This window comes from Rana temporaria, chromosome 3 (assembly GCF_905171775.1).
Source record: "Rana temporaria chromosome 3, aRanTem1.1, whole genome shotgun sequence".
In the NCBI taxonomy this organism is placed as follows: Eukaryota; Metazoa; Chordata; class Amphibia; order Anura; family Ranidae; genus Rana; species Rana temporaria.
The window spans coordinates 232272587-232289912 of NC_053491.1; the positions used below are offsets into that span (position 1 = coordinate 232272587).

General features: G+C 41.8%; 1 protein-coding gene across 1 annotated transcript in view; it reads right to left on the reverse strand.

Moving 5' to 3' along the window:
- Positions 1–1433: 1433 nt before the first annotated feature.
- GRK6 (G protein-coupled receptor kinase 6) overlaps positions 1434–17326 on the reverse strand; it is a 97032-nt gene continuing 81139 nt past the window's right edge. Inside the window, exons 13-17 of the mRNA XM_040344448.1 lie at positions 14329–14466; positions 14010–14147; positions 11848–11982; positions 6448–6523; positions 1434–1668 (exon numbers count right to left, since the gene is read on the reverse strand). Of these exons, the coding sequence (XP_040200382.1) occupies positions 6473–6523; positions 11848–11982; positions 14010–14147; positions 14329–14466 (462 nt within the window). The 3' untranslated portion in view covers positions 1434–1668; positions 6448–6472. The remainder of the gene's footprint in view (positions 1669–6447; positions 6524–11847; positions 11983–14009; positions 14148–14328; positions 14467–17326) is intronic.

Consider the following 17326-nt stretch of genomic DNA (forward strand, 5'->3'; position numbering starts at 1 on the left):
AAATATTTATTTATTAGAATTGTTTTTAATCAGCCCTCTTGGGGGGGGGGGGGGGTGGTCAAATATCTGGGATCTACACAGACCCCTGACATCTACCCTTAGAGACAAAGAGAGGGACAGAGGGCACAGATTTCCCAGTCCCTTTCTCTCTGCTGCACTGAAGATGAATGGACAGGAGACAGAGGCTCCTCTCCATTCATAAACTGAGACATCTTAAATACAGTTTACGATGCTCAGTTATGAATGGACATCACTTTGTGACACAGGATTATAGTGTGGTGTTGTTCGTATTCGTTACTTCTGGGAACAATTTTTTTCCAGCTGCTCTGGGGATACCTCCTTTCTATTTAACTTTTCATCCCCATCTATGAGAGTTACGATACCCCCACACATATCAGCCAATTTAGCGCTGGTGTTTTTTGTTGTAGACAGTCACAATCTCCTGTCATTCAAAATGGATGCGGGTGAACCAAGCCTGAAAATGGATGTGGTGGAGTATAACCCTCATAATATTGTTAAATTAATTTGTTATTGTACACTTACTCCAACCTGTAAACTCCTATTTAAAAGCATGTTATACTTAACTCCACTGTGCAGCTCATTTTGCACAGAGTGGCCCCCATCCACGTCTTCTGGGGTCCCTGGGCGGCTTCTCTGGTCCTCGCCGCAAGAACTACACACATTCATGCGATAGAGCTTGCATTTTGTGTAGTCCTACTTGCTACTTTCAATCCATCCGCTCTAGCCAAGCAGCGGCCAGGCTGAGCTGCGAAGAGGATCTCGGGACCGAGCACAGGACTTTGAGGGGTCAGGTAAGTATAACGGGGGGGCCGGTATACTGTGACGTTTTTTTCACCTTAAAGCATAGAATGCATTAAAGGTGAAAAAAAATGTTTTCCTTTACAACTCCTTTAACTACACGTTGTCACTTTTTTTTCCAAAACTGCAGTCCAGGGGCTGGATGCAGGCCTGTATCCAGCGCTTGTTAAATTCCCCTGTTTTATGGACATGCAACTTTTGATTGCGCTAACCCAGAGTACACTTGATAACTGTATCTATCTATGGCACAGTGTGCTGGCGTACAAACTATACATGCCTGTATATGGTGCTATAGTGTAGAAGGTTTGATAAGGAGCCTCTGTCACACGGGTAACAATTCTCCAATCTACAACGCATAAAAAGGTACACATGTAGTCCTAGCCTAGATATGTGCACATCTTCAAACAAATGTAATTTTGCAAAAGAGTCATACTACAAAGTAACCCCTAGATGGCAGCCTTGAAATGCATTTTGAATTTAAACTGTTTCACAGGTAAGATTTACCATAAAATATAAAAATTCAATAAGCTGCAGTTCATGTAAAAGTTTTCTGTCCAAATAAACCACAAACTTTAGCATCTTTATGATTTCAGAAATTCACACGGACCACAAGAAAAAGTCTGGCGTGTTTTTTTTTTTAGAAAACAAAAATGTATAAAAATCAACAAGACATGTTACAAAGGAGAAATCAAATATCCAGGCATTTTGGTGACATTGCAGCAGTGCAGTTAGGTAGTAGTGCTACGATAATACAAGTACAAAGGCATCCAGGCGGCTGTCCTCTGGGAGCAGAAGAGGAGATTCATTAATCCTGCTCACTTACAGTATGAGCCAGTTCTTCCCTCCAGCCTGCTGGAAGGACATACATGATGTTAGGCAACAGCCAGGCTCCCCGGAGCCATGCAACTTTTATGTTTTTCAGTAAAACACAGACATTTTACAGATGGAAAATGTATATGCGACACTTATGAGCGATTTGTGCTTCACTGTTTTGCTACACATTAAAATGAGATTTATGTACTTACCATACAATCGATTTCTTAAAAATTCAATGAGGGATACAGGAAATTAGAGACGTTTGGGTTATACTGCTGCCTATAGGAAGATTTGGACCATGTAAAAACAAAAAGTAGTTGCCAGAAAGGTATAACCCCTTCTACTCACAGCATGCCTCAGTTTAGTGGAAAAGCAGTACCAATAGCATAAGCAAAGAGATGGGTGGGACCTATGGCCCTAAAGGAACTTCAAGTAATGAATTTTATGGAAAGTACAAGAATCCCATTTTCTTTCTTGTGGATTGAGAGACACAGGAATTCACAGACTGCTAGAATATCCGAAAGCAGTCCAACTGAGAGGTGAGCAACAGCAACAAAAAACACTAACAGACCCACACGGAAAAACCAACACTACCGGGGACTTTATGCAGCCAAAAAAGCCGCCTAAAAAAGGACCTTACGCCCAAAGCTCACATCAGACAAGGCCTGAGAATCCACATGATAAGTTTTGTGGGAAAGCATAGCCTGATGTTGAAAAGATCTAGTAGAGTGCACCTTGACAGGAAATGGTGGAACCAGACTAAGAACATAAGCTAGTAAGATGATCTGTCTGAGCAACCAGGAAATGGCACAACTGGTGGGAAGACCAGAAAGGGTCCTTTACAGGATAAAAGTCACATGCCTTTCAGAGGCAACAAGAAACACCAACTTGTGGGTGATGGGGGAAAATTGAATATACCCGATAGATTTTAAAGTTTTTTTTTTTTTACGTGCCAAAAGAACCAAATACAAAACCCACAGGGTCACAGGTGAGTGTACAGGGGGATCCACATGAGAAATTCTAAAAACACAAAAGACTTAATGGAGTGGGAAGCTAGTGGTCTATGGAACAAGATTGCAAGTTCCTTGATTGTATTCAGAGCCAAACACCGATTTGGCTGCGGCTCAGACCAGCACCTTGATTGGCTGCTGGTCAGAGCCGCAGCCATCTTTCCACACCCGAAGCCACCACTGCCTGTGTTCCAACCTGAATGCAGACATCTGATGTGCTACCAGCAGCTTCCTGCCCAAACTCTGCTTAAGCCAACCACTGTCGGACTCTGCAGCCCCAACCTCAGTCCACTAAGGGCTCAAGTAGGTCAGATAAGGATTATTTAGTGGAATGTGTGGACGCATTCATGGCCCCTGCAGTCAGTCAACAACTAAAGTTGCAAGATGCTCCATAAAATTCTGCATGGCTGTGGTGAAATGCTTTTGAGACATTGCTGAAGGGGATTGGATATGGGGGGGGGGGGGGGGGGGGGGGGGGGGGCGGGGGGTATGTGTTAAGGAAGACTCAGAGGATGGTGTAGACTCAAGCAGAGGGCAAAATACCAGGCTGCCAAAGTCGGGACCTTTAGAGGGTGCACTGTAGGCAGCACCAGAACAGTTAACTGATCTTGATCTGAAGGCTCCTGGAGCTGCGAGACTCTTATCCACGTGTCTGGGATCAGACATGCTGCACCGCAGGCAGAAGCAACATAGCTCAGGGTAGAAGGTCAGGTAGTGGACACTCCTGAACCAGTTACCGGTAGCGGGAATGGTTAAGGTGGCCAGAGGTGGCAGTCAGGAAGATGCTTCCGCTATACCGAATGGCAGGAAAGGGTGCAAGAAGCACACGCAACATTCCACCCCACTGGATGATGTCAACCGTCAGTCCCTTGGCATTACTCTTTTCACAGTAAACCGATAGAAATCGTGAATTTAAAGTGGCCCTAGTAACATGGTGGCTCCTGGTGCACAGCTCACACAGACCTATTTACAAAGGAAGTCTTCAGAGACAGGGCCACAGCTGAGGTTGTTCCATGGCTCTGGATCCATAAAGCACCTAGTACATTCAGGTCTGCAATGCAGAGCACAGACATTAATGTGAACTTCGGGAACTAACCTCACAATTTCACGTCCAGTGGGGTCTGTGTACAGTCTCCAATGCTAGTGCTGCCGATTCATATAGAGGCCACCTGAGCAGCTTACAAAGAAGTCTTGACAGAACAAAAAAAATAAAACATCTTGATTAAAGAAAAGGTTACACTTTCTCAGCAGAGGAAAGGCGTCTATCTTCTTAGGACATTAGCCAAAATGATTCTGCCCTTTGTACTGCTTCACCAAACTGAGGCATGCTGGGAGTAGAAGGGATTGTAGCAGGCTAGCCACTGTTTTTTTTTTTTTTAACACAGGCAGCCCCTGAGTTATGAACATTCGAGTAACTTACAAACAGAGGGAGACAACAGGAAGTGAGAGGTAATCTACTCCTAGGAAGGGAAATGAACTCCTCTAAAAATTATCATGGGAAAAAGGTGTCTCCACAGAACCTGGCCGTGAAGCCTTAAGGGTCCATGTGCAAAGCATGCGGTCCTCTCCTACTGGCCCGACAGCAGGGGAAGGAGGAAGGGACAGAATTCCGGCTTCTTCCAACGAAAGAAAAACAGGTACCCGCTCCCCCACCCCCTCACAAAATGAGGGGGGGGGGGGTGAGAGGAGACAGATAAGCAGAAGTTCCACTTTGGGTGGAACTCCTCATTAAGAACAAACCTACAGACCTTATCTTGTTTGTAACCTGGGGACTGCCTGTACCCCTGTTTAAACCCTCCTGTAGGCAGCAGTATAACCCAACAATCTCTGAAATCTCGTGCCCCCCATTGAAGGAGAAAGAAAATAGTGACAATTCAGTTCAATGCACTTTTCCTGAAAACAGAAATGTAAAAAGGCACAGGCATGGACACCGAGGGGACAGGGCTATGGGAGTGGCACACAGGCACTTGAAGAGCAGCATTAACAAATATATTCCATATACATGTCCTTTTTTTTGGGCTGTCCAGATTCAAAATGCTATGCTTGGAGATTTGGGAATGTAAAAATGATCTATAGCTAAATCTGTAAAGGTAAGTGCTCATAAGTGGGTTCCCCTCTCTGTATTCAACATTACTTACATTTGACACTTCTCTTTAGAGATCTTTCCTGTGGGTCCTGCCTGGCACTGCACAATATTTCTTCCAAATTCTTCCCAGTTGACCAGTGTGCCTATTATGGCTTTACACTCTGAATTCCATTTTGGTGTAAGGCTGGTCATCTGGCTTTCAATGATGTGGATGCAATTCAGAATGCACACTGGCCAACTGGAAAGATTTTGAAAGACAATTTCTGTGACATACAAATTTACAGATACAACTTATGTAGGAGGATTTGTTTAATCTTTGCATCACCTGGAGCTAGTCACTTCACTGGCTATATGTAAGGGTTTAAAACCACTTTAAAGAGATTCTAAAATGTAAAAAAAAAAAAAAAAAAAAAAAAAAAAAAAAAACACACCTGGGGGTCCCTGCTGATGCTCTTGGCCCCTCCCCCTTGCCAAGTGCCCCCAGAGCAAGCTGCTTGCTCTGGGGGCACTAGTGCAGGCTTGCTTCCTAGCCGCCTCGGTGTGTCTATAGGATACAGAGTGTGGCTCAGTCCTGCTCCCTCCTCACTGGCCGTGATTGACAGCCAATGAGGAGGGATAGAACCGGTAGAGCTGCTGCTCTTTTGCACATCCCTGGATCGAGATCATGCTCTGAAAAAGTATTAGAAGAGCCTGCTGGGGGAGCTGCACACTGAAGGTTTTTTACCTTCATGCATTCTATAAAAACCTTCACCCTTTACAACCACTTGCCAAGTACATACACTAGGCATCTAAATGTCGGTTGTGCTTAATAAGCCAGTTAAAAGATTTCTTAGAACCATAGCAACCAATCATATTCCATCTTTTAATAATTTAAAGCAGTTAAAGCAAAATAAATATAACAATGAATTGGTTGCTGTTGGCACATGTAGTACATGAACTTTTTAGGCTGAACAAGCACTGACAAAAAGCTGTGACCATTTTAAATTTGTGAAGATTGTCTGCAGCAGTTAACTCTTTAATATGTCTAGCATTGTAATATGCTAGTTTAAAAGTGCCAGTGTGCCATCACCCTATGAAATCAGTCCCTTCCAACATTTGCAGGCTCACCACGACAGAGTCTAAAGGTATTACCCATAATGCCCAGTGTGGCCCAAACAAGCATTAAATCACCTGCCTTGAAATGACACACCTAAATGCTTAAAAGTAGTTTTTCACATACTGGATTACTAAACGTCCATTTTTAGCTTTACATAACATGAAAAAGACAAACATAATATCTGCAAGTGGAGGTTTAACTCTCAAAGGAGTTTGAAGTGATGACTGTGGTAAATACCCTATGTATTCCTATACAGAAGTAAAAAAAATAAAAATTTTAAACAAAGATAAAAAAAAATTTCTTAGCACAAAGATAGAAAGGACAGTGTGAAATATTGTGTGGTTTCCTTTCGCTAGTCCTTCCTGAGAGGCCTGTGCAGTCCTTTGGCCTATGGCAGCAAGGGATGGCATTTATCAAGCCACTGAGGGCAAAAAAAAACGCTGAAAATATACATTCCTATATTCATAGATTTCCATTTATACATAAAATATTTGACACAATTCCCTTAGCAGACAACTGGTGTCCAATTCATGTAGCACTGTGTTGTAACTGCCTTTCTGGAGGGGAAGTGTGTGGTAATAAGTGTGCAAAAAAAAAAAAAAAATGTAAACCGGTTTAACTCAATTGTTTTGAAGTCCCGCGAAACTATAGGCGAGTCGGCTCATCTTCACTATCACTGCAGTTACCACAACAGTCCTGGAGAAGGAGGAAAAGCATAATCAGAACAAATACAGTCAAAGAGGCCAAGCGAATAAATGCAAAGACTACAATTAAACTGGCTAAGAGCACATGTTTGCTTCTATTCTCTATATACTTCTATATACTTCCCACAGTACTTAACCTTTACTTCTCTGCAGCCATGTTCAGTGGTCCTGCTAGCCGCATCTTTGGAGCGGGGTGTTTATCGCTCCTCCACCGCTCCTTTCCATTGAAAGCAATGGAAAACCGTGGTAATACCGCCGGCCAGGGCCGGACTTACCATTGGCCTTGACTGGGCTCAAGCCCAGGGGCCCCACCCAATAGGGGGCCCCCTTTAAAAAAAAAAAAAAAAAATTTTTTTTTTTTTTTTTTTTTTTAGGGGTCCGGAGGCCCCCAGGGCCCCGGACGGCAACCCCCCTTTTTTTTATTTATTTTTTGTAAAAAAATGTTTTTTTTTTATATATTTTTATATATATAATATATATATATATATATATTTTTATTATTATTAAAGGGCCCAGGGGTCTCCAGGGCCCCGGACGGCAACCCCCCTTTTTTTTTTATTTATTTTTTGCAAAAAAAAAAATGTTTATATATTTATTTTTATATATATATATATATATATATATATATATATATATATATATATATATATATATTATATATTATTATTATTATTATTATTATTATTATTATTATTAAAGGGCCCAGGGGTCTCCAGGGCCCCCGGATGGCAACCCACCTTTTTTATTTTTTTATAAAAAAATTACATTTTTTTATATATATATATATATATATATATATATATATATATATATATATATATATATATATATATATATATATATATATATATATTTTTTTATTAAAGGGCTCAGAGGTCCCCAGGGCCCCATGTGGCAACCCCCCCTTTTTTTATTTTATTTTTTTATTTTTGTTTATTTTTTATTAAAAGGCCCAGAGGTTCCCAGGGGCCCAGAGGTCCCCAGGGCCCCCGGGTTTGGCAACCTCCCTTTTTTTATGTATTTTTTTATAAATGTTTTTTTTTTTATTATTAAAGGGCCCAGAGGTTTATTTTTTCTTTTTATTAAAAGGCCCAGAGGTCCCCAGGGCCCCGGATGGCTACATATATTTATATATATTTGTTTTCTTCTTTATTTCTTCTTTTTTTTGTAAAGGCCCCCCCCGCTTCTCAATTTGCGGCAGCCCCCACGCTTCTTAATTTCAGGCGGCAGCACCCCCACCCCCCTAGGTTCTCTGCTTCAGGGGGCCCATGCCTTAAGCTGTGCAAGGGGCCCCAAAATTCCTGATGGCGGCCCTGCGCATACCTCCCAACACGCACGGATTCTGTGGGACTTTCCCGCACAGACAGCTTCTTCCCGCAGTCCCGCAAAAGGGTTAATTTTCCCGCACTGCAAGAGGAGGCAGCACGGAAGCAGGAGGAACCGGAGTGGTGTGTGGAGGACTGTGGCTGCTGAAGGGAAGAAAGCCGACAGCCGGGCTAATGACAGTCTGTGGCCCCCGGCTGTTGGCACAGGTGAGAGGCACTTCCCCCCTCAACAACTGCAAAATCCCCCCCGCTCAACAACTTTAATGCGCTCCCCCCCGCTCAACAACATCAATTCGCCCCCCCCCCCCCGCTCAACAACTTCGATCCCCCCCAATTCTCGGCTCCAGGGGGCCCCTTCAACACTCAAGCCCAGGGGCCCCCACCACCCTAAGTCCTGCCCTGCCGCCGGCAATGCGCCTCTGCAGAGGCATATTGCCGGCGGTATTAACCCTTTTACGGCCGCTAGCAGTGGGTTAAAACCGCACCGATAACGGCCGAATATCGCGGTAAAAACAACAATCTAGCAGCGCTAAAAAAACACTATATACTATAAAACCGCTATACCACCAGCGCACCTCCTGTGCCCAGTGTGAAAGGGGCCTAAATGCTAAATGTGTAAGAAAGTCTCCCTTAAGCCACACATCTATATCCCCATGATTAAGCGCTGAGGAGCAGAGTGGAACTTCAGTCCAGGCTGAAGTTGCCACCAACCATCGATCCATGGGATTGTATATAGAGAAGTGGTGATCTGATATAATGTGCTCTTAAAAAAGTAGTGCATGCGCTACTGTTGGGGCAATTTCATTTTTCAACAAATTCATTTGAACAGGATGAAATCGCACCAAAAATAGTACATGCACCGAGTCGCACAGGAACGTGTTCCTGTGCAATGTAGGTGGGAACCGGCCCGAAGACAGAAAAAAAGTATTACTGTCTAGTACACTAGGTGAAAATAAAATGTAATGCAGCCACCACATTTAGGGATTAATAAGCTACTGTATATATTTAATTTTTATTTTTCGGTTTAATAGCACTTTGAGCACGCCACAAAAAATTTTTTTTTTCTTTTTTAAATAGTGCAGCAATAATTCTTTGTATGAATGAACTCACTAGTTTAACATTTTCCACGGGCCTTTGGATCAACTTTTATACATTTAACGGATACTATTTTTGTAACAATGAGAAGTATTGCTATATGCTGGTTTGCTATTCATTGCCAATAGCCACATATGATATATAGTACCTGTGGACACTTAAAGCAGTATTAAACCTAAAACAAAAAATGTAATGCAGGTATATTGCAGCGGCTGCATTGCATGCTGGAAATAAATACAAAATGCAGCTGGCATCTATTAAAAAAACAGAATGAAGGGCAGACTCTTCTGCTTTTTTATGTGTTTTAAACGCACATTTCAAATGCAAAAAAATTCTTCACTTCACTTTTAAGTGCAGTGAAGTTTGTTAAACGAACTGAAACCTTCCTATTGACCACTTCCTATTTCCTTTAAATACACAATAGACTGCACATAAAATGCATTTAAAATAAACATCTTAACGTGTTAAAACACACATTTTTAACAAAATGAAAAAAACAAAAAAAAAAGTGTAAAAACACCAAGGGCTAGATTCAGCAAAGAATTACGCCGGCGTATCCATAGATACGCCGCGTAAATTCAAAGCTGCGCCGGCATATCTACTTTCTGTATTCAGGGTGCATTCTGACGCTGGCCGCTAGGTGGCGCTCCCGTAGTTTTCGGCGGAGAGTATGCAAATTACCTAGATACGCCGATTCAAAAACGTACGTTTGCCCGGCGTTAGTTTTTTACGTCGTTTGCGCAAGGCTTTTTCGCGCAACATTGTGCCTGCTTCTATGAGGCGCACTTAATGTTAAGTATGGACGTCGTTCCCGCTTCGACTTTTGAATTGTTTACGTTGTTTGCGCAAGTCGTTCGCGAATAGGGCTGGACGTAATTTACGTTCAAGTTGAAACCAATGACGTCCTTGCGACGTCATTTGGAGCAATGCACACTGGGATATGTACACGGACGGTGCATGCTCCGTTCGTACAAAACGTCAATCACGTCAGGTCAACACACATTAACATAAAACACGCCCCCCCCTTACACATTTGAATTACGCGCATTTACGCTACGCCGCCGCAACTTACGGAGCAAGTGCTTTGTGAATACTGCACTTGCTCCTGTAACTTGTGGCAGCGTAGCGTAAATACGATACGCTGCGCCGCCGCTAGATTGAGCGCCCCTACCTGAATCTAGCCCCAAGTGTTTTGCAGGAAAGGAAGCTGTCACCGAGGACCAGCAGTACAAGGATCCCCCTGCTTGATCTATACTTTGTATGCTTTCTGCTGCTTGATTATTTCTCAATCACTCATCAGGTCACTAGTCATTAGGGAGGCAGCTCTGATACGCCTGCCTTTACACACACATGAACTTTAATGGCACCCCAGTCTTGGTCCGTAGGGTTCAATATTGAGTTGGCCCACCCTTTGTAGCTATAACAGCTTCAACTGTTCTGAGAAAGCTGTCCACAAGGTTTAGAAATGTGTCTATAGGAAGGTTTAACCATTCTTCCAGAAGCACATTTGTGAGGTCAGGCACTAATGTGGACGAGAAGGCCAGGCTCGCAGTCTCTGCTCCAATTCATCCCAAAGGTATTCTATTGGGTTGAGGTCAGGACTCTGTGCAGGCCAGTCAAGTTCCTCCACCCCAAACTCGCTCATCCATGTCTTTATGGACCTTGCTTTGTGCACTGGTGTGCAGTCATGTTTGAACAGGAAGAGGCCATCCCCAAACTGTTCCCGCAAAGTTGGGAGCATGAAATTGTCCAAAATGTCTTGGTATTCTGACACCTTATGAGTTCTCTTCACCGGAACCAAAGGGCCAAGCCCAACCCCTAACAAACAACCCCACACCAAAATCCCCCTCCACCAAATGATTTGGACCAGTGCACAAAGCAAGGTCCATAAAAGACATGGATGAGTGTGTTTGGGGTGGAGGAACTTGACTGGCCTGCACAGTCCCGACCGCAACCCGATAGAACACCTTTGAGGGGAATTAGAGCGGAGGCTGCGAGCCAGACCTTCTCATCCAACATTAGTACCTGACCTCACAAATCCGATTCTGGAAGAATATAAACAAAAAAAGTCAGTGCTACTACCCATACATCACATGGAAAGCAGAGCTCCCGGGTGCTCGATCCACAGTCGCTGGCTGCGTAGAATAATGAGGAAAAGATGATCCGCACTCCAGTCGTTGCTCTTAAAACAATTGACTTATTTATTGACAAGCCACAGTAGACAAAATGCAAATAGGAAAGGTTGGCGCGTTTCAGCCTATAAGGCCTTAGTCATAACCACCTTCTGGAAGAATGGCCAAACAATCCCATAGATACTCCTAAACCTTGTGGACAGCCTTCCCAGAAGAGTTATAGCTGTAAAGGGTGGGCCAACTTAATATTGAACCCTACAGACTAAGACTGGGATGCCATTCAAATTCATGTGCGTGTAAAGCAGGCGTCCCAATACTTTTGGCAATAGTGTATATAGAAGCAAAGCCCTACTTCTATCAAGGTGGTCACCTCAATAACAGACACAGTGCAGAACAAGACATGGCAAGTCAGTAATGGGGAAAAGATCAGCTGCAGGGAGACCATTGGCAGTACCAATGACTAGGCCTTTGCAATGTGCCTGTCTTTTTAAGCACAGCTTCCACAGAACAGATCCCCCTGTAAGGGCCCAGAGAACATATCTTCCAGATATAGTAAAAACAATAAATTGTTATAATATAGCAATTGTATAACAATGCTACAAGAAAATATATTATAAAAATCTTTGACACCAGCTGTACAAATTTAGAAACATTAGGGGCCGATTTACTAAAGCTGGATCCTGGAATTTATCCAGCTCTGAGAATAAGAGCCTGTTGCTATAATGACACACCAGTATAAATCCCAACACTCTCTATCCCATCACCTGTCTGCTGAACAGTCGCTGCAGCAGGCCTTTCTTGGGTTCCGGGGAAGGTAGACCTCTCCAGTCCAGATCAGGTGGGACAGGTCCATCCAAGGGCACTTCACTTAATTCTTTGAAGCAGTCGGTCTCTATCATCTAAAAAAAAAAAGAACACATAATAAGCACATTTTTATTATCAAAGCTTTCAAATCATCAGTGACAATACTGCAAAATACAAAGTCAGGGGGCATGCCCCAGCCGTAGAACAACATTTTGACATTTCAAGGGGCAAGGCTAAGGCACTAAATAATATCAAAGGGTGTGTTTGGAGACTGGAAAATGCGGGTGGTGGGTATTTTTGGGGCACACAACACAGAAAAAAAAAAAAGGGGGGGGGGGTTGAAAATCCATACAAGCTCCATTGTTTACAGCTAAAAATACACTCTCAGCCATAGCTTTGGCAGTGTATCCCACAAAACATACACAAGGTTAAAGGGGTTGTAAAGGTTTTTTTTTTTTTCTAAATAGGTTCCTTTAAGCTAGTGCATTGTTGGTTCACTTACCTTTTCCTTCGATTTCCCTTCTAAATGTTTTTTTTCTTTGTCTGAATTTCTCACTTCCTGTTCCTCCTCAGTAAGCTGTCTGGCTGACTAACCCCCAGCCAGAATGTCACGGATGATGGGGGCAAGCTTACTGAGGAGGAACAGGAAGTGAGAAATTCAGCCAAAGAAAAAAAACATTTAGAAGGGAAATCAAAGGAAAAGGTAAGTGAACCAACAATGCACTAGCCTAAAGGAACCGATTTAGAAAATAAAAAATTAACCTTTACAACCCTTTTAACAAATACCATAAATGCTAAAAACACAGTCCATTTTTAGACTCAGCCAAAGTTTGGTCCATTTAGGCCAGCTTAAAAGGGTAAGTTCACTTTTACCAAAAAAATCTGTAAGGTGAACTTACACTGGACTCCCTCCTAATCGCACCAGGTCATGCTGTACCTGAAGCCATCGATTCCCTGCAGTCACACATCGAATCGCCGCTTTACCGGAATGGGGATCAGAAATCCCCCACGGGTTAATCTCCTAATTGCAACTCGCAGAGGTACGCATAGGAGGCATCTTGATTGGTAGGCGCCAACCAATCACAAACCATGTAGCCCATCCTGTCAGCGTTGTAGTAGAGAAAGCAGCAGTGATTTCTGATCCCCATTCCGATAAAGCAGCTATACGATGCGTCAATGCAGGAGATCGCCGGCTTCAGGTACAGCAGTACCGGGTGCGATCAGGAGGGAGTCCAGTGTAAGTTCACCTTACAGATTTTTTGGTAAAAGGTGAACTTACCCTTTAAGCTGCCCATAAATGGATCAAAATTTGGCTGGGTCAGAAAAATGTACCGTGTTTAGCATTTATGGTACAGTAAAACATTGGTTTGAGAGTAACTTGGTATGAGAGTGTGTTTTGCAAGACAAGCAAAATCTTTTAATACATTTTGCCTTGATATACAAGCGAGGTCTTGATATAAGAGTAGCGTCATGTCACAACTGAGTATAAAAAAATAACAGAGGTGCCACCAAGTGTAGCAATATGGTTAAATTTAATGAAGGTACAACATTTAGCAACGTATTGCTACACTTAGAGGTGCCTCTCTTCTCTTTTATACCCTGTAAAAAAATGCTTTGATATACAAGTGCTTTGGATTACAAGCATGTTTCTGGAACGAATTATGCTTGCAAACCAAGGATTTACTGTATTTGTTAACCTTGTGTATGTTTTGTGGGATACACTTCCTAAGCTATGGCCGATATTGTGGATTTTTAGCTATAAAACAATAGCGCTTGTATGGAGTGTGCCCCAAAAATACCCACCACCAAGGTAAACTTACACTTTAAATGTAAAAAGTCAGCTTTATGCCAATATTATTATGTACTTGTTGGTGCAGCATGAATTGCTTATTACAACCCTTTAAATGCCAATCTACAAATCTTGATTTTTAATACAAAAATACAAAACGCACAAGTATATAAAATGTGAAAGTTGTATTCAAATGACATTTACATTACCACTACAGTAATCATAAACTAACTATACCCTTTTCTTTTCCAATTAAGGCTGCATAAAAGGGCTTTTAGTTTCTGGACTTGTGACTTTTTGGCAATCCTTACATCACGCTTGATGTAGACCTACCTCATCTTGCCACGGTATAGACACACAACCAGTAGCAATTTTTCTGTAAAAGTCGCTGTCGGTTTGCTCTAGCTCCACTCCTTTCACTGTTGAAAACTGTTCTATGTCCAGGACATCCTTGCAGTAAATTGCTTGTGGCTGAAACATAGCGAGATAATGAGGTTACATAAAAGCACATCACATAGCATTATAAAAAAGTATATTATTGATCATCCCATGACCAGCAGAAATCTTGAGTAAGCTTGGAGATCTCCCCCTCCCCTGTTCACATCATTAAATTCTCTTTCTTTAAGTGTTGAAAATAAAATGTTATTCTTACATCTGGTTTGAATGGGGGATCTAGCATTCCAGCTTCAAGTCTCTTAAAATTTATATGCCTGAACAATGGGTGTTCTTTTACTTCCTGTGCTCCTCCACCACAACACCCTAATCGCTGATCAGGGTCTTTACATAGAAGCTGCGTAAGAAAAAAAAAAAAAAAAATTTGAGAACTGAACAGCAACATGACACCTATTCATACAAAAACAAAAATTATGAGTGCGTGGGAGGCTTCATTTCTACAGTGCGCGTATTTATCACTGCTATGCTTATGTGCCAGTCAAAGCATATACTTCGATAAGGAAAAAAATACTGTATGCATCTGCAGTCACGTACCCCAGAAACACTACATATTTCTGACAGCAATACAAAAAACAATGCGACTGTTCTTCTGACAGCGAGGCATGAGAAACGATAAAATGCAGTTATGCATGCTGTTCATACTCAGTCACTACGAGATTCCTTTTCTGTATTCTGCAATAAACCTGGTTGAACCTACTGCTCTATCTCCCCCTTCTGGCCATGTCCCCAATTCAGCTAGGGATTTTGCAGCTGTGGTGGCAACTCTGCACATGCTCAGTTTTCAGTGTGTTTCTATGCTGACCATTTCCTCTATATCACATCTGAGCAGCTCATGTGACTATAGAGTGGGCATAAGTGGGCAAATACACTGTGGTAAATGACAGCCCACTCCCTCTGTCCTCCTCTATGCCCACTATCCAGCTAAACACAATGGGGTGGGATATTTTATGTAAATTAATGGAGGAATCACCTCCCTGTTATTCTAAGACACAGGCTGGATGGGTGAGATACAGCCTGTGACAGGCAGAAATCCACCTACGCCATGTTATGTCCACAAAATAATACATATTTGATTTCATAATACATACATATATATACATACACATATATATATATATATATATACACACACATTATATATATATATATATATATATATATATATATATATATATATATATATATATATATATATATATATATATATATATATAAATAAATGTGTGTGACTATTTAAATCAGTGAATTTAAAACATCATATGACATCCACCTGATCAATGAAAATCCCGCCTGTTCGACATTTTGCTATAGGCTGGGCGGGAACTGGTTATTTTTACTCTGTATTCCAAAGGCTATTTTTTTAAACATATGACCAGCAGCAAAGGACTAGAAGCTCTTCTGCTTAAGTTTCCTTGCAGAGAGGCTGGGAGAGATCTGGGTCATGTGACAGCTGTATATCAATTAGAAAAAATGTACTGCGATAGATTATATATATATATATATATATAATTACAGCACCATCATTGATAAACAGAAAGAGAGAACAATGTAAATTAAACTACTCACCCTCTGGAAGTAGTAACCCCCTTCATGACTAGGCATTTTTTGCAATACGGCACTGCGTTACTTAACCGACAATTGCGCGGTTGTGCGACGCTGTACCAAATAAAGGATATAAAAAAAAAATAAAAAAAAAAGTATGTATGTCTTTTTTTTCCCGACAAGTAGAGATTTTTTTGGTAGAATGTGAACACCGATGCTTTTTTTAACTTTTAGTACTATAAAACAAACTAAATACCTGACAAAAAAAAAAAAAAAAAAAAACACAATATTTTTTACTTTTACTCTGTTATAAAAACACAAATAATTAGATGGTATGCTGCGCTGCGTGAACTGATTAATCAATACAATGATTGATATTGATAAATAAAACATGTGCATACATGGTTAATGCGTGTGAAAACACATAAAGATTTTAAGATACTAATCAAATTCATACGACATAAAAAGTGACAAATGTACACATAAAAATACCTGTGCAAACCGCAAATAGTGATAAATATTCAAGAGTTCATATGGTGTTGAATTCCCATGTACTTCCAAGGTAAATCAAAAATACCGTATTTGCCGGTGTATAAGGCGACTGGGCGTATAAGACGACCCCCTAATTTTACAGTTTAAGATTTTTTGCCTATACTCACTGTATAAGATGACCCCCCTTCCGAGGCTTCCAACGCTTCATATTTCTTCCTTCTGGAGCCATATTCTTCTTCATTCTTGCTGAAGCTGGAGCCATATTCCTCTTCCTTCTTGCTGGAGCTGGAGCCAATCACAGCGAGCAATGTATTCTATTAATGAATACAAAGCCTGCTTTGATTGGCAGAGGCTGTAACATCATGAGCCCACGCCTCTCTGACTCTCAAAGCCAATCCGAGCAGGCTACTGTATGTAGCCTGCTCAGATTGGCAGAGGTTGTTACTCCAATCGATCAGGCTCTGTATTCATTTGAATGTCGCTCAACGGGATTGACTAAGCGGTATATACTGTATTTAGCCAAAGCCACATACAGTATTCCCGCACATCCAGCAGGCATCCAAGCAGCTGACCCGGCGTATAAGACGACCCCTGCTTTTTGGCCATTTTTTTTAAGTGTAAAAGGTAGTCTTATACGCCAGCAAATACAGTAAGTGCCAAGAATATCCTAGGAAACCGTGTCTGTTAGCAGGATAGTAGAAAGCCTCCACCTCTTATTTCAAATCTGCTTATCGACTTGATTTGATCTCTGTTGAGATCACATACGCATCTGGCTCAATAGCTCTGCTGTTTCCTAGAGATTCCTGTGTGTAGTCTCCACCTTTATGTTCACAAATGGGTCGCAAGCAAGTCACCCCGCAATAGGTATCCCAGGAGGAAAAGAAAGGATGCCAACATAGAGTAGTACCGTTTTTAAAAACAATTTAATAAGATACTGGTTGCACTTACACTTAAGTAGAATAAAAATAGCGTGTAGATAAAAAATAGCCGGCCGGCTCTCACAATCCGCCCGTCCTTCCGGATGGTCGTGAAGGTATACAATGGAGACGTCAGCACGCCACTCCTCCCTGACGTCACCATTGTATACCTTCACGACTATCTGGAAGGACGGGCGGGCGGATCTGTATCTTGAAACCTTTATGTGTTTTCACACGCATTAACCA